Raw genomic sequence first — 18,137 nt, forward strand, 5'->3', positions numbered from 1 at the left:
CATCTCAGTCTTTTGAGATTAACTATTCCATGCCAATAGTTCAGTTCTTATGAATATTCTTATGATTATTCTTATGATTATTCCTAGGAAGTTAGTAGATACTAGTAAGCCTATTACTGGCTAATATGCTGTTAAAACGGCCAGTGGCAAAATCAATACAGTTCATAGATGCTATGGTGGAGGTGAACTTAATAAGAAACGTCAGTCAGTTTTACACAATCCTCAATGGAGTCTAGCGACTGCTGAAGCGTGTAATGCCATGGCGTAGTGGTTAAAGACCACCTCGCATGTGGAAGACCTAAGATCGAATCTATTGAGAGCAACAACATTTATTATTTCTGGTAGATTCCACGATTCTCTCGCCTTTTCACTCGATGAAAAAGTTAGTTATCGTTGCCTTTATTGATATTTATTGTATAAATATCATTCACGAATGGAAAAAAAAAGTTGTTTTGCCATGAAAGAAAAAATATGTTCTTATGCCATGAAATGAAATAGCTTTGGCAGACTTGCTAGCAATTGGTCAATTCTTATGACTATTCCAGTAAGTTAGTAGATACCATAGCATAGCATAGCATCATCTTCCGCTTATCTGGGGCCGGGTCGCGGGGGCAGCAGTCTAAGCAGGGATGCCCAGACTTCCCTGTTAGTAGATACCGGTAAAGCTTATTACTGGCTAATACGCTGTTAAAACGGCCAGTGGCAAACGGCATACATAGCAGCTATTTGTGGTGGAAGTAAACTTAGTAAGAAACATTAGTCAGTTTAATTGTATCAATGTCATTCACGAATGGCCTGTTAACTATTAAAACGGCCAGTGGCAAAAAAGGATTTGTTCAGGATATAAAAATGCCGGGTGTTAATATAGACAAGAGGTTATACTGACTGTCAGCAAATGTATAGTGGTTAGTGACACAGACTTTTACGTGGGTGACCCGGGTTTGAATCTTGAAATGGATAGTCTTTCTATTGTGGGCTGAACTAGGCTTGCCTCGTTTCTTGTTTTGTTGTTATTCTGTCTCTCACTGTTCAAATAAACCTACCATTAAAATTATTGATTGATCATTTCTTTGTCAGTGGGCAAACACACAAAATCAGCAGGGGTTCAAATACTTTTCTCAGAAAATGACTTGTGAGTCACCTTACAAGTACTTAATGTAAAGGTTTTTACTATGAGTTCGACAAGTCATGATTCAACAAGACATTTGACAAAATTGTAAAAGTGTTATAAATATATTATAAACAAATTGAATCAAACGGTTTACATTGTTTTATTCTGTCTTTAAACTGGTTTTCATTGTCCATGTCCAGGTGCAGTAACAGGTCCAACTGTAGAGGAAGGTTAAGATAGAATTGAAGACCACTCAGACTCATTTCTGACAACAAGGAAGAGTAAAGTGTCCGTCTTTGCTTGTGATATTGTATTTTGTTAGTTGGATAATATTAATTGTTTGTTTCATTGTATAGTTTGTTTTTCTTATCTTAATAATTTCACAATTCTTCACCATTTCAGTAGAAAAGAACCAAATGTATTAATATTGCGTTGGCCCGCCACCCAACGCACTGGCCCGCCACCCAACGCACTGGCCCGCCACCCAACACACTGGCCCGCCACCCAACGCACTGGCCCCCCACCCAACGCACTGGCCCCCCACCCAACGCAAAATAGGCTCAATCGTTTGTGCCCTGTTTGTGATGGTTTGTGCCGTTAAAATTTTCGTTTGTGTTGTTAACATTTTATAGATATTAAATAATATTTTATAGGTCTTTCTGAGGTCACTCAGCCCCCGAACATCCTCCGAAATCAAGGAAAATAGTTTTGTTCGTTTGTGCTTCGTTTGTGCCGTTATAATTTTAGTTTTTGCTGCTTCGGTATTTTATATATTAGATATTTAATTATTGGCGATGAAGTCAATCCGCCCCCCAACATGCTCCAAATTTAACCAAAATAGTCTCCTTTGTTTGTGCATTGTTTGTGCTGGTTTTTGCCATTAAAAGTTTAGTTTGTGCTGATGCAGCGTTTTATATATTAGACATTTAATTTTAGGTGTCACCAGCCCGACAACCTGCTCCTCAAAATAGGCTCAATCATGTATCCTCCATTTGTGCAGCTGTTTGTGCTGCTACAGTTTTATGTACATAGCTCCATTCCCACTGGATAGCGCACTGGCTTTACTCTCTTTCCACTATGGTTAGAAAGCAGTCGCAAAAACAAACAAACCTTTATCTGCACAAAAGGAGCACAAATGATTGAGCCTGTTTTGAGTGAATTTGACTTATGAAATATTATTTAATATAAAAAAATTATAGCAGCACAAAAAGTTTTTACACACAAACCATGAAGAACGATAAAGCCTATTTTGCCAAAGTTTTGCGCTAGATGGGGGACCATCTTTACACAGGTAAAATACCTTTAATTGTTTCTGCTCCAGTTGTGCTGCTGTCATTTTTTAGATATTAGTCCTAAAAAATATTTTATAGATAACTCGGAGGTCACTCAGCCCCCCAAATCCTCCAAAATCCCCCATAAAGTTCTTGTTTATTTGGCCTTCGTTTGTGCTGGTTTGTGCCTTTATAAGTTTCGTTTGGGCTGCTTCGGTGTTTTAAATATTCAACATTTAATTATAGGGTATGGTGTCACCAGCCCCCTTACATCCTCCAAAATCGGTCAAAATTGTCTCATTTGTTTGTGCTTCGTTTGTACCATTAAACATACATTTTTTGCTGCTTCAGTATTTTATATATTATACATTTACATTTTGGTGATGTCACTCAGCCCCCCAAAATGCTCCAAATTGAGTCAAAATAGTATCCTTTGTTTGTACTTCATTTGTGCCGGCTTGTGCCGTTGAACATTTTCTTTGTGCTGCATCTGTGTTTTTAATATTAGATGTTTGATTAGAGGTGAAGTCACCAGCCACCCAACTCCAAACTGACTCAAAATAGGCTCAATCGTTTATGGTCCATTTGTGCTGGTTTGTCCTGTTAAAATTTTCATTTGTTCTGCTATAATTTTTTTCTACATTAAAGAATATTTCACTGGTCATTCTGAGATTACTCAACTTCCCGACATACTTCAAATTCACCTGAAATAGTCTAGTTTGTTTGTGCGTTAAAAGTTTTGTTTGTGCCAGTCACAACCTGCTCCAGATTTACTCAAAATGGGCTCAGTCGTTTGTACGGGTACAGTTTCTGGTATAACCTAATTTTCTACTGGATAGCGCCATTGGCTTTACTCCCTTTCCACTATAGCTCTGTCATTAATTCAACTGATTTTGTAAGAACTTCGCAAAAACTATATTTTAACCCGCACAAACACAAACGATTGAGCATATTTTGAGTGAATTTGTAGCATGTTGGAGGGCTGAGTGACCTCGGAATGATCTATAAAATATTATTTAGGACTAATATCTAAAAAATGACAGCAGCACAAATGGAGCACAAACGATAAGAAGTATTTTACCTGCGTAAAAATTGTCCCCACCCATCGCAAAACTAGGGCTAATAAGCTTAATCGTTGGTGACTGACGTCATCACCAATAATTAAATGTCTAATATATAAAATACCAAATGAAACTTTTAACAGCAAGAATGAATGAGCCTATTTTGACTCAATTTGGAGCATGTTGGGGGGCTGAGTGACATCATCATCAATAATTAAATGTCTAATATGTAAAATATCGAAGCAACACAAACGAACATTTTAATGGCACAAACCGGCACAAACGAACCAATGGTTTTCCAGTTCCAGTCGTGACAACATAACTGACAACGTTGCTGCTACCTAATTTCGGTCGCCAGATAACGTTGTAGCAACATTGTGACAACAGAAAATTGTTAGCTGGGGTACAACGTTATTTGATAAGATTCCCCCGCTCCCCCTACCTCAGATAGACTTCCAGTGAGGAGACCTTCCCATCTCGTACTTCTGAGTGGGAGACCTTCCCAGGCAGTAATCTGCCTAGCTCACAAACTAGAATCAGGGCGCCTACTCCGACAACATTAATTGTCACCACTATGATTTTTCTTTTGTGCAAGCAACTCATGCTGCTGCCTGTCTCGCCTATAGCCGCTGCTTCAAGGGCTAGTTTTGCTGTGAAAAGGGAGTAAGGGGTTAGGATTAGATGTTACAATGAAGGCCTACCCCTGTCCCAGGTGGACTGTACTAATGGGGCTACATATCATTCTAAAATAAAAAAAAATACGTTTTTGACCTTCATTGGACCCCAGATCCATAAATACTGCCACTCACTGTGAATTTTGAACTAAGGTACATTTGAGAAATGTCTGTCTTTCTATTACCTGGTATGTAACTCTGGTCTTTGATTGTGACACACATGTCTGTATAATATCAGAGGATTATTAGGTACTCTGACCATGTTTATCTGCTTAAACCAAGAAGAGTATCAGTCCTTTGTTCATAATGAATGTAGGAGAGCGGAATCTGGTATTTACCTAGGGGGGATCATTGACTGGTATCAGCAGATTATAAGATTACTCATTAATCTGCCCATCTGTATAAATCATCAGGGCATCTATTGTCTGTCCGGATGCTGTAAGAGCTCTTTAGAGTTGAAGAAGTTACCTATGTGGGCAAGGACAGCTTGCCCCTTGTGTGTTCTATTGAGTTAGTTCAGCTGGGCAGCATCTTACCACACCCCTTTTAACTGTAATAAATACGGACTGTTCATGTAGCTACCTCAGAGACTCCTCAGATGATTATTCTGTAAGCGTTTGACGCGTCTCTCTATTTGCAAATAAACTTTTAATTGTGCCAAGAGAGTTTTGTCTCTATACCTTCTTCTTTAAAAGTTTTGATCGATGGAATTACCATCACAGACAGACAAGAAACAATTGAGCATGTTATGCCTTCTGGCTCTTGCTTGAAACATCCATCAAATTGCTTTAGAAACTGGAAAACGAAGGTGGTGCTCCAAATGTAGAAACAGGGATCTATCCATTGAGGATAGACCCAATTAGGAAAGCAGCTGTTGAGATTTTGGTGCTATGTACAAATACGATTTCTGTCGCTGGCAACATTCATGAACAACAGTAACCATAGTGTCAAGTTCAGGACACTGTTCTCCATCACAATATCCTGTGATTGCTACAGAGGAAGAGTTTAAATGTATGTGGTCAAAACGCTGTACCAGATAAAGGCTACATGCATGCATTGCAAACACACATACACAGATAATCCTTTTGCTTAACCTAACCTTCACACTAGCCTGAGCTCTGAATTTCTAAATATGTGTAAAATAACTAAGATATAATATAAATGTAGCCACTAACACTTAACCACTAAGTCTAAAATAATATTTCTAAAAGTTAGAGCCTGCAAAATGGCCCGTTAAAATGATTTCTTCCCTTTATAAATTCTGGTAGTCACAAATATAGCACTGCTAGCCCCACCCCCACACCCACACACACACACACACACACTGAGAGGAAATGTTTATGCAGTGCATACCAGTAGGGTTAGTCTCCACACAAGTGTGGCCATATATGGAGAGCAAGACACACCCTAATGGGACATTATCTTTGCAAGCCAAACTGATTTGCAAGTGTTATGCATCAACTGTATAGGTCCTCAACAAGAAGAAAATATCAGAAACAACTCGCAGGCAAATGCAACAAATTAAAAGGGGACAAATTCCCAACACTAAATAAGTCCAGTGCAGTGACTGGTTAACCATAACTCAAAAGATCAGCAATGACTTTGTAAGCTTTTTACCCACCATTTTTTAGTAATGGGTTATTCATCGCATCGCATATGACATTTTAAAATGTAAACTTCAATGTAAAAATCTTTCATTATAACTGTTATAGCAGTGAAAATTATTTAAAACATGTAAATAATACATGAATAATAATACTAAAATAAATTTAAAAATGGCCTTCCTAATGTAAAGCATTACCATGTACTCTTCGTCCCCTCATGAATATAGGTTTCATCCAGCCACTGGATGTCCCAATGTTGTAAACACTCACAACAAGATTGACTGATTCATTTTTTTCAAGTTGAATGTGACATTACTGTTAGAATGAGTGAGGTTATTTTCAGTGTGACATACCTGGTTACTGCCTGTTCGTCTTTAACTATTTACCCATTCTTGACAATAGCATAGTGGACACCTGAAATTACAAAAGGTTTTATGGAAGGAATTCCCTATGAGCTAGAGGAGTGGCATTCTAGGATGTTATGCCATGTTTAAAACAATGATATCTTGGCTGTTTTATATAATCTCTGAGTCATTCAATGTTTGAAGATAAGATTACGAACTCTGACCTTCATCTGGTATGGGGACTGGAGAGCCTCCTGGTGTTCATTCAAAGAAACAGGGCTGATTCTTTAAAGTTCATCTGAGCTTGTATGATCATTCATTTCTGACAGGCTACTTATAAAGTATAAGTATGGAATTGAACATTGCAATTCTTGAGAAGGGCTGTATTGAACCTGGAGTACCTACTTTGAATGGTGGTCTTTATTTCAATGGTTGAATAAACCAGCTCCATTTTGCCATCTTGAGGTGAATTATGTTGATAAACTGACTGCTGGGCTTCTGAGCGGAGAACAACAGTATCAGAGTATATGACACTTAACAAAAACTGAACTGTCAGCAAATCTTTTACAGCCTTGTCCTCTAACCCACTTTTTTGGTGGGGTGAAGTAAACATCTTTGTCTCATTCTTTTACATCACAAAAACCTGGCATTTTAACAGGTATGTGTAGACTTTTTATATCCACTGTACAGCTGAATACTGATTTGTATAAAATAACAGTTCTATTAGATCTCAGTGCTGCATTTGACATTGTAGATCATAGAACACATCTGGACAGGTTGGAAAATTGGGTAAGAGTCTCCAGGACAGGCCTCCATTGGTTCAGTTCTTAAGTAGATGTCTGGAGTTACGTTGTCACCATCGGCAATCATGAGTCTGATAGGGTGGTAACGACATGAGGAATTTCTCAGAGATCAATCAAATTTATTTATAAAGCCATTTTTACAACAGCAGTTGTCACAAAGTGCTTTACAGAGACACCCGGACTTAAACCCCAAAGAGCAAACAACAGTAGTGTTGAATTTCAGTGGCTAGGAAAAACTCCCTAAGAAGGCCGAATTTTAGGAAGAAACCTAGAGAGGACCCATGCTCAGAGGGGTGACCAGTCCTCTTCTGGCTGTGCCGGGTGAGATTTTAAGAGTCCAATTGAAATAATGAATGCATTTCTCTGGGCTAAATCCAGAGGCTATTTGATTTTTGACTAGGTCAGAAGTATGACCAGGTGGACAAGAACAGGGACAGCAACGGGCCCCCCAAACCAGGTAATCCGCAGGTGTGGACCAGGACCTCATCTCCTCCTAAAATTTTAAACTGGAGGAAACTGAGAAAAGTTAGAAGTGCATTCCTCATATCCCCCAGCACAATAATATAGCAGCGTATCACCTTGGAACTGAGACGGGGGGGTCTGGCGACACTGTGGCCCTAACCGGGGGAGGCCCCGGACAGGGCCCAACAGGCAGGAAATCAATCCACCCACATTGCCAGGCATCAACCAAAGGGACACCCACCAACCGCAACCCCCCTGAATGAGGGCAGAGTATTGCAAGCAGCGTACAGCCCAATTGCACAAGTGCGCAACAGAGAGTCAACAACAAGCCAGTGACTCTTCCCTCGAAAGGCATTGGAGGGAGGGCATCCCAGTGGCAACGAGAGCCCACCTGGCAAGACAGCAAGGGTGGACAGTATCAAGCCTACTGGTCAACTTCACGCCCCCGGGCCATGCTACACCTAATTATAAACCGTGCTGTAGAGATGAGTTTTTAGTAGACACTTGAGTTTGCATTTCTAACCTTAATTGGCAGATCATTCCACAGTTGTGGAGCTCTATGAGAAAAGGCCCTGCCGACAGCTGTTTGTTTAGAAATTCTAGGTACAATTAAAAGGCCTGCATCTTGCGATCGTAGGTTACGTGTAGGTATGTATGGCTGGATCATTTCAGCAAGGTAAGTAGGAGCAAGTCCATGTATTGATTTATAGGTTAAGACCTTAAAATCAGCCCTAACCCTAATAGGCAGCCAGTGTAAGGACGCTAGTACAGGAGTAATGTGTTCAACATTTTTTTGTTCTAGTTAGGATTCTAGCAGCCGTGTGCAGCACTAATTGAAGTTTTTATTAATTTGTCGGGATAACCAGAGAGAAGAGCATTGCAGTAATCTAGTCTAGAAGTAAGGAAAGCATGGATACATTTTTCTGCATCAGTTTTTGATAGAAAGTTTCAAGTTTTTGCAATGTTTCGAAGATGAAAATAAGCAACTCTTGAGACATATTTGATATGTTCTTCAAAGGAGAGGTCAGGGTCAAGGGTAACGCCAAGGTTTTTTACAGTTATTTGGGATACGACCATGCAGCCGTCAAGGTTCACAGTGAGATCTGCTAACAACGCTCTTTGTTTTTTGGGTCCTAAAACGAGCATTTCTGTTTTCCTTGAGTTTAAGAGGAAGAAATTCTCTGTCATCCACTTCCTAATATCTGACACGCATGCTTCCAAAGTAGCTAATTTAGGGGCTTCTCCATGCTCCATTGAAATATATAACTGTGTGTCATCAGCATAATAATGATAGTTTACTTTGTGATTTCGGATTACATCGCCCAGAGGGAGCATATATAGTGAGAACAATAATGGGCCCAGAACCGAGCCTTGAGGAACACCGAAGCATAGCTTTGACTTGTCAGAGGATATGCCATCCACACTAACAAACTGATATCTTTCAGATAAATAAGATTTAAACCAGGCTATAACATGTCCACGTAGCCCAATATGGGTTTCCAGTCTCTCTAAGAGAAGGGAGTGATCAATAGTGTCAAAAGCAGCACTAAGGTCAAGAAGCAACAGGACTGATGCGGAACCTTTGTCTGTCCATTAGAAGGTCATTTGTTACCTTCACGAGTGCAGTCTCAGTACTATGATGGGATCTGAAACCAGACTGGAGTATTTCATAAATGTTATTTGTCTTTAGGAAGGCATTCAGTTGTTGGGAAACACATTTTTCTAAGATTTTTGAGAGGAACGGGAGGTTCGATATTGGCCTATAATTGTTTATGTCGGGATCCAGATTAGATTTTAGAAGATGCTTACTTTCCGCTATTTTTAGTGAGTTTGGTACACATCCGGAGGAAAGGGAGCAATTTGTTATGTTCAGCATTGGCTGACCTAGCACAGGAAATAGCTCCTTAAGTAATTTTGTTGGAATCGGGTCTAGCTGAGAGTTTGTGGGTTTAGAACTCATTACAAATTTAGTAAATGTGTCGAGCGATACCGTATCAAAAAATTCAAGTGTCCCCATTGACACATGGTCAGGGAGGTTCAGGACATTTATAGGACAACTGAGATTTTGAGGACCATAACTATTTAAGGAGGAGTCAGTTATTTGTTTTCGAATGGTGATGATCTTTTCATTAAAGTAGTTCATGTATTCATTACAACTAAAGTGAAGAGCCACTTCACTTGCTAAGCAATCAGTTCTCTGGCCGCTACTGTTCAAACTCCATGCGGCTTCTGGGCCAAATTCTACAGAACAATAAAATAAACTACCATAGCTATGCAGATGATCCTCAAATATATATGGCTCTCGAACTATATGATTACAGCTCAGTAGATTCACTGTGTTACAGTTTAGAGTACATAAATTCCTGTATGGACCAAAATTGTCTATAGTTAAACCAAGACAAAACAGAGATTATTGTGTTTGGCTACAAAAATAAGATTACTAGCATTAATGAAGAGCTGGATTCATGCCCCCTAAAAACCAGGGACCAAGTGTGTTATCTTGGTGTTTTGATAGACTCAGATCTCAAGTTCACCAGTCATGTCAAAGCCGTCACCAAAAACAGCATTTTATCATTGACTACTGTAATGGACTCTTACTGTAACTGGACTTCCCAAAAACACTGAAAAACCGCTGCAGCTAATTCAGAATGCTGCTGCTAGAAAGTTAACCAGGACCAAGAGAACATAACACATCACTCTTGTTCTTAAATCTTTGAACTGACTTCCAGTCAGTTACTGAAAATACTTTAAACTGGTGCTTTTAGTTCAGGCCCCAAATACATTCCAATTATATATATATATATGACAAGGCTGTAATTAATACAGCTCTGTTTTGTTAGACATCGATGCAGAGATTACTGACGGGTTAATCCAAGTGCTTGGACTGGGAGGATGGAGATCCTGGGGTGGAGAGTCCCCCTGGTGGGTGGTTGGAGAATTGTCTTATTTTGTGTGTCGTCTGTGTTTTTCTGATTTTATTCTATTGAATGTTTATCTTTTTCTTTGTAAAGCACACTGAATTGCTTCTATGTACTATATAAATAAACTTTCTTGCTACCCTGTTCATGAATGTATTCCAATATGTTCTGGCAGATTCATATATTTACAAAGATTCATTAAGAGACATGTCTCAGGGTTATGTCATATAACACATTATTGTTCATACTACAGTCATACGATTAGCTATCTAGCTGAATCTGGTGCAATGGCTGTTAATTTAAAAGATTTGCGCATTTCTTATTTCCCGACTATATAGTTATGTTTCATCATAATTAAAAACAGAATTCTGAATAGAAACACCTAATAGAGTTGAGAGTTGAGCCAGAAACATCTTAAAGTTAATCATATATATACGGAGGCAGCCTAGTTGCACTGGAGATAATTTTTTATCACAAAGAGGAACTTCGGTAACTAAAATCCAGAAACCTTCACACAAAGAAAGTTAATTCCTGTTAAGCAACAAAAGTTCATACTGTAGGCGACAGAAGTGGGGTATGTAAATATAACGTCATATAAGGTCACAAAAAGAACGATGTTCTTGGGTGACCCAGCACCAGTCTTGGGCATATATTCTGCTACCGCATGGGTTCAACATGCTACCGCATAGAAATTCATGCATTGTTAGTGTCGAGAACAAGTATTTGATACACTGCCGATTTTGCAGGTTTTCCCACTCACAAAGCATGTAGATGTCTGTAATTTTTATCATAGGTACTCTTCAACTGTGAGTGATGGAAAATCACACTGTATGATTTTTAAGTAATTAATTTGCATTTTATTGCATGACATGAGTATTTGATACAGCAGAAAAGCAGAACTTAATATTTGGTACAGAAACATTTGTTTGCAATTACAGAGATCATATGTTCCCTGTAGTTCTTGACCAGGTTTGCATACACTGCAGCAGGGATTTTGGCCCACTCCTCCATACAGACCTTCAGGTTTCGGGGCTGTCGCTGGGCAATACGGACTTTCAGCTCCCTCCAAAGATTTTCTATTGGGTTCAGGTCTGGCTAGATCACGCCTCTTACGGAGCCACTCCTTAGTTTCCCTGACTGTGTGGTTCGGGTCGTTGTCATGCTGGAAGACCCAGCCAGGACCCATTTTCAATGCTCTTACTGAGGGAAGGAGGTTGTTGGCCAAGATCTCGTGATACATGGCCCCATCCATCCTCCCCTCAATACAGTGCAGTCATCCTGTCCCCTTTGCAGAAAAGCATCCCCAAAAAATAATGTTTCCACATACATGCTTCACGGTTGGGATGGTGTTCTTGGGGTTGTACTCATCCTTCTTCTTCCTCCAAACATGGTGAGTGGAGTTTAGACCAAAAAGCTCTATTTTTGTCTCATCAGACCTCATGACCTTCTCCCATTCCTCCTCTGGATCATCCAGATGGTCATTGGCAAACTTCAGACGTGCCTGGACATGCGCTGGCTTGAGCAGGGGGACCTTGCGTGCGCTGCAGGATTTTAATCCATGACGGCATAATGTGTTACTAATGGTTTTCTTTGAGACTGTGGTCCCAGCTCTCTTCAGATCATTGACCAGGTAAATATTTATGTCATGTAATAAAATGCTAATTAATTATTTAAAAATCATACAATGTGATTTTCTGGATATTGTCTCTCACAGTTGAAGTGTACCTATGATAAAAATGACAGACTTTCATGACAGACTTACATGCTTTGTAAGTAGGAAAACCTGCAAAATCGGCAGTGTATCAAATACTTGTTCTCCCCACTGTATGTGCCACTGAAAGAGGAAGTAATGAATGACCACTTTAAGAGTTCCTAATGACTCAAATGAACTTAAGAAGAAAATATCACAATTGGAAGTCATTTCTGGGATGTGGGGGACAGTCAATGTCAAGATTCTTCATCTGAAAAACATTTAAGGGCTTTCTGGTTCTTTATAGGCTGTTTGCTCAACCATGATGTTCTCCAGGATTATTAAGTCTTCAGTGTTTAACGAGCTTGAGGCATCAAAGCCGCCTCAAGGATCCCAATAATTCCTATTTGCTTCTTCTCAACAAATGGTAGAAGTCAAAAGTAATAACGGATAGGTTCTCACTTCGCTGTATGTCAGGGAAATACTACAGGAACTAATATGAGCTACACTGGAATGACTGACAGTCACAAGGCAGTGTGACTGAAAACCAGTGAGTCAGTTGAGAACACAAGCACAGGATCCTCAGTCAGTCCTTTGTTCAGCCTCGAAAACAGCATGGATGCCTGGTCATTCTGCACAATGGTCAATCTACTGCTTTGTTTCGTGGAAGGTAAGTACACACGTCGTTATGTTGTACAGTGAAAGTGTATCTAACACTCTTCAACCTGTCCTGTCTTTTGTCCGGAGGAAATGGAAAACCAAATGTAAAGTTAAAGTTTCATTCAATTATCACTCCGACCTGAGCAAAAGCGTGTCTTCATTAATTGCAGTAACGCAAATGTGCGAACCACCCGTTAATAGCGTGTGTTATGACACAACCAGGCCTGAGTGCGGCTCCTAGCGACGAGGGCTGGTCCATGAAGGTCCAAGCGGAGGTGCGCGCCATGGAGGGCTACCCAGTGGTGCTGCCCTGCTCCTTCAGCCACCCCCACCACACACTCCATTCCTCCCTGAAGGTGGTGTGGCGGCTCGGCCACGGCCATGGCTCCACGGTGCTGTACCACTGCTCTTCCCCCACCGGGACCAGGGTCTGCCAGCCGGACCCCGAACAGGACCAGCGCTACCGCTTGGAGGGGAACCCCAGGGAGCACGACCTTTCCCTGCGCATCAGCAGCGTCGGCCTGCAGGACAACGGTCGCTACTTTTGCCGCGTGGAAGCGCCGGGCCACCAACATGCCAGCTACGAGGATAAGATGGGCACCCGGCTCAGAGTGGAGGGTGAGAGGGATTCTGTTTTTTAGGAGTGTACAGCAACATTTCACAAAACCTTGCGTTGCCATACTGCTATTACAAACACGTCTCTCATAACTAGCTGCCCCGCGGATCCTGGGCCTGTCGGTGACGGGAAGCGAGGTCACTGGCTACAGGGCTCAGTGTCGCGTCCAGGGCTCCCCCCTGCCCGACATCCAGTGGCTGGACCACAACAAGCTCCTGGACGGTTCCAACGTCTCTTGGCTCATGCAGGTGTCCCCGGGTCAACATCAGCACACCAGCCAGCTCCTGGAGGTACTCCCCGGGCAGCAGTACACCTGCACCGCCTCCAACCCTTTGGGTAAGGACCAGGCCACCCTGTACATGTTGCCCCCCAGGCAGGTGTATGTCTCAGGGGATGGACCCCCTCTGCTGCTCCTGGTCTCCCTCTCCCTGGGGGCCAAGGTGCTGCTGCTGCTGCTGGCGGTGGGGGCTTGGCAGCTGCAGGGGGGCGGCCTGGCGTGGACCAGATCCTGGTTCAAGTGACCCACTGTTCAAATGCACATGTGAGCTTGTACATGCCAAACAGGTCTCTGTTCTTTTCCCTCATCATGTACCAAGAGCATATTCGTTTTTTCACAAAAGACGAGAATCGATAGACTGTAAATCATTTGTTTATTGTATGTGAATTTAAGGGGTTGCTTGAAATGTTGTAATCATTGAATTATTTGTCACAAAATATGGGATATACAAAAAGTGCTGTTCATTTAAAGATGTTTTTATTGGGGTTATGGTGGTTTTAACAATAAAGCACTCACAAATTTTCTTCTAGTGGTATTTACATGAAATTAAAAGAATTAAACATAAATGTCACACAAAAACAACAATGTAAAAACATTTAATAAGGAGAAAAGTCAAAAAATCCTTACGTCCCAACATATTTTCATTGCTATGTTAGGCGTTATTCATGAATTTACATTCAACAATGTATGAGTCATGCTACATTCCTTAAATGTATAATCCGATACAGTTAGTTTCAAACCTATAATATGAAATAATAAAAATGTTTGGGACACATCACACTTTGTTTATCCAGAAATACAGCATGCCTCAACTTTAAACAAATAAAAATACACCAGAAAATTACTTATCAGAATAAAATGTACTGTAAGTGTAGTTGTCTATAGTAAATAGTATATTATGAGAGGCATTTCACACAAGTGGCATTAATGTAGTAAGGATAACTTAAGACAGACCCTACAGAAAAGGAAGTGGTTTAGGTTTTCTACTGAAGGGAAAGGTATATTGGTGTTTTGTAGCACACAGCTGGGAGAGCTTCACAGCAACTCTGGTCACTCCATGTGTAGTTTCCATGGGGGTCCAGCATCATCATGGCACATTGGCCTTCCATGGGGGTCCCTGGCTCATCCACGTCCCAGTGTGTGAATAGCACATTCTGTTTGGTCAGCCAGTACCACTGCCCTGTCAGTGAGCTCCGACGGAGTCCGATCCATCCCTGTCCGTGAGCTTGGACCTCAGACTCTCTGAGTATCTTGGCAATGCTAAGCAGAACCTCTTGTGTGTTCAAACTGACCAGATTGTAGCCCAGGTTCTGGCAGTAGTTCAAAGACTCTATCCAACCCTGCTGCTTGTCGCCAAGTTTCACAAGTCCTGGCTTCACCAGACAACCATTGGAGTCTGTGCATACAAACATGGAAACAATACATCCGTGCACACGCACGCAAACACACACACACACGCAAACACACACACGCAAGCAAACACACACACACACACGCAAACACACACACACACACACACACACACAGACAAACAGACAGGGCAATAGATATACAAATTATTAGTAAATCTCTTGGCTGACACAGTAGCAATTAAGCAATAAATGAAATAAAAAGATACTGTATAGTTTGTTTTTCAATTGAATTGTTCACATTATAGGTCACATTAAAAGTGAAAAAAAAGTTCTGACATGATATATCTTTGTCTCATTCTTTTACATAACAAAAACCTGGCATTTTATCAGGGGTGTGTAGACTTTTTTTTAACCACTGTATATTATCAATTCTTCAAGAGCACAACTGCATTACCCAGCATGCTTTGAAATTGTATTTCTTTACACATTCAGTGAATTTTGCAGAAGCTCTTATCACACCACGGTGCCGGGTTGGGAAACCCTGATCTTAGAGGGCCGCAGGATCCGTCGCTAACAGAAACCAATCACAAATCACAATGGCAGCGGTCATGCAGAACATCAGACGGCCGCGCCACCCGGGGGCCCCTTTAGATTTAAATTTAACCGACCTGGAAGACCAGGAGTATTGAATTCAGGTCAATTCTTTCCCTTGGCCAGGACATCTGCTGACTCCGGTCAACCCACCAAGTCCTCAAGATCAGTTAAATGTAAATCCTGCAGATCTCCAGAAGGGTTGCCGGCCCACGCCACAGTTCCGTCAGACGTCTGAAACTAAGGCGGGATTCTTTGGAAACATCCGATGGTGAATTGCTATGGAGTGTTTTGGTTATACCTATACTAACAGTTTTGTTGAAATTACCAAAAAGACATAGGAGAAATACTGCCTAAATACCACACGTAGGAGAAATACTGCCTATATCTGACAACGCCATACCGTACCTGGATCTGTGCTGAGGCTGGTAGCTGGATTTCCAAAAAACTTGTTGTTAGTCTCTCCCAGGTAGTAAGCTGCCATTATGGAGGTATTATGCCAGATGATGTGCCTTTTTTCTTCGGTCCCCAAATCAGCCAGTCCCCAGGAGTACCCCGTGCCAGTCATGGGAGTCCATGTGAGGGTCATGGCAGTGCTCTCCTGATACACCCCGTTGGTCTGGGCTGTCGGGACTATTAATAGGGCCTGGTTCTTTTGGCTGTTGAGGGCGTAGATGAGGTAGCAGGAGGAGAAGCTGGCTGTCGGGATGAGATTGAGTAGCAGGCCTGGCCTGTAGAGGGTGAGGAAGACGGGACTAGAGGTCTTGACCTGGACTGAGCCACCAGGGAGGGAAGGATAGAAGGGCAGCTCTTGGGAAGACTGCAATTGGAGGGGCTTAGTAGGGGGTCCGCTGAGTAAAGTCACAGTTTGATTTGTTGTCAGTAAGAAGGCGGTGTCGTTTGAAGTTTCATCCCCCAAAGAGGGCACCAGGTATTCAGTCCCCCACGCAGAGACAGGATACAGAGCTGACATCAGAAAATGGCAGGTGCAGTTAGTTGTGGCAGCACATGGGTGTCCATACAGAACCGCCACGGGGAAGTCAGCCAACACGTGTCGCTCTGACAGGGATGCATTGACCCAGAGTTGGACCAGTTGGAATGGCTGGAGCGACACGGTTTCATCTGTACCCGCTGGCCCCGAGATGTTGACCTTGTTAGTTATGTTGTGGTTAATGACGATGAGCCTAAACGAGCGGTTGTGCGAGTCCGCTTGAGGCGGCAGGGGAGCCGAGCTGTTCCCGGGGTCTATTTGAGACTGATTCATATTGGGTATAGGGGGGATACGGTACTCAGTATCCAAGGTCGGTACCGGAGGGACCACAAGGGTCTGGATACTGTCCCCTCTCTGACTGATGGCAAGGACACTGATGTAGTTTGTGCTGATCACACGCAGTGTCTGGTAAGAGAACTTTGACCGAGCCAGTCCCATCCCATTCCTGTCTAACAGAAACTCATACGATTGTCCTGCGGACAATTTCAGAGTCATCTGGTAACCTGGGTCTTGCATGGTTGCCATTACCCAGGTGTCTGACATCAGGGCTGTGACTACAATTCTGTTGTTAGACTGAGTTGGATGGTAAAATGCGATGTTCTCAGGGAATGCAGTGATGAAGTCTTGGCCAAAACAATTAGGGAAAGAATGCGCTGTGAATGGTAAAGAGCGATATGAATGACTAAACCATCAAAAATACACTCAGAATACTGCTAATCCTAAACAATGTCAACATACTTCCTATTGTTTAACTAATTACAATAAAAAAGTGGTTATATGCTTTTGGTGACAGATGGAGGTTCGAAATACTTAAATGTATACTACTTTCATACCAGCAGAGGAGGACATACTTGGTCTCAATGAACTCTGGGCTGAAAAAAGTACAAATACTCTGATATTGTATTCTTTGAATAAGGACTCAGCTCTTTTGCCAGTTCAGTTCACTAACTTGCGGTCAGAGTCAATCTTTACATTCATAATGCTATTAAAACAGGACATTTGCTGACTCCCATCAACCCACCAAGATAGACAGCTAGGGATGTGTTGAAAATCTAATGGTTTTTATTTGCAAAGCACACCAGAAATACTATACAACTATGTATTTGTAAAAGGTAATGGTAAGACACATGGCAGAATAACGATTTCATATGTTTAGATTGTGACAGTAAGGTGAGGGATAGAGGCAGGGGATCTGTGTTTCAGTAGGGCGTGGTGCGGGCCCTACTGATGAGCAAACCTGGAAAGCTTTGTGTTCGCATTGCACTGAAAAACAGAACCAGACCAGGGACTTCAAGAAAACCACACGTAATTCAATTCACTTTGAAGAAATGGAAATGAAGAAAACAATCTGAAAACTGACTAAATGTGTTAACACCTTCAATTTTGCTTCACCATTGTCCGTTTTTAAAAGGTTGATGAAAGGTCACTTCGGACTACTGATATCTCCTGATGCCATTATGGATTTTAAGTCGAACTGAGTAACTTTCTAAAAGGACATAGAACAGATCACAGTTTAGCTGAACAACACTGGATTTGCTTACCTAAGTCAAAGGTTGCAAGTATCAGGAGAATGACTCCCATGGTTGTGATGTGTGGAAGCGAGGCCGTCAAATGGGTTGTGGAGCTTGGCAGGTAACTGGGCAGTGAATGGACAATGACTCTCAGGTAAATGCTGTATTTGAGCGCCTTTTGTACAAAATCAGAAGCACATC

The 18,137-nt window shown here is 41.7% G+C and overlaps 2 protein-coding genes across 2 annotated transcripts; one reads left to right on the top strand and one right to left on the bottom strand.

Moving 5' to 3' along the window:
* Window positions 1–12,100: 12,100 nt before the first annotated feature.
* Window positions 12,101–13,970, top strand: si:dkey-11p23.7 (V-set and Ig domain-containing protein). The gene is made up of 3 exons (XM_010865126.3): window positions 12,101–12,608; window positions 12,821–13,216; window positions 13,311–13,970. The coding sequence occupies exons 1-3, from the start codon at window positions 12,554–12,556 to the stop codon at window positions 13,733–13,735; spliced, it is 876 nt and encodes a 291-aa protein (XP_010863428.2). The 5' UTR covers window positions 12,101–12,553; the 3' UTR covers window positions 13,736–13,970.
* Window positions 13,971–14,288: 318 nt separating this feature from the next.
* On the bottom strand, window positions 14,289–16,467 carry LOC109614795. The gene is made up of 2 exons (XM_020041048.2): window positions 15,843–16,467; window positions 14,289–14,887 (listed from the first exon to the last, which is right to left on the bottom strand). Exons 1-2 carry the CDS (start codon window positions 16,405–16,407, stop codon window positions 14,475–14,477), a joined length of 978 nt encoding a protein of 325 aa, XP_019896607.1. The 5' UTR covers window positions 16,408–16,467; the 3' UTR covers window positions 14,289–14,474.
* Between the last annotated feature and the right edge of the window lie 1,670 nt (window positions 16,468–18,137).

Source organism: Esox lucius, chromosome 20 (genome assembly GCF_011004845.1).
Source record: "Esox lucius isolate fEsoLuc1 chromosome 20, fEsoLuc1.pri, whole genome shotgun sequence".
Lineage (NCBI taxonomy): Eukaryota > Metazoa > Chordata > Actinopteri > Esociformes > Esocidae > Esox > Esox lucius.

What these genes read in the sequence shown, in the direction of transcription:
- si:dkey-11p23.7 (XM_010865126.3), top strand. Translation starts at nt 12,554, where the DNA reads ATGGATGCCTGGTCATTCTGCACAATGGTCAATCTACTGCTTTGTTTC. An exon ending in ACTGCTTTGTTTCGTGGAAG is followed by an intron (nt 12,609 to 12,820) that starts GTAAGTACACAC and finishes TGACACAACCAG; the next exon opens with GCCTGAGTGCGGCTCCTAGC. An exon ending in CACCCGGCTCAGAGTGGAGG is followed by an intron (nt 13,217 to 13,310) that starts GTGAGAGGGATT and finishes TCTCATAACTAG; the next exon opens with CTGCCCCGCGGATCCTGGGC.
- LOC109614795 (XM_020041048.2), bottom strand. Translation starts at nt 16,407, where the DNA reads ATGTCAGCTCTGTATCCTGTCTCTGCGTGGGGGACTGAATACCTGGTG. An exon ending in CAGCCTCAGCACAGATCCAG is followed by an intron (nt 14,888 to 15,842) that starts GTACGGTATGGC and finishes TTGTATGCACAG; the next exon opens with ACTCCAATGGTTGTCTGGTG.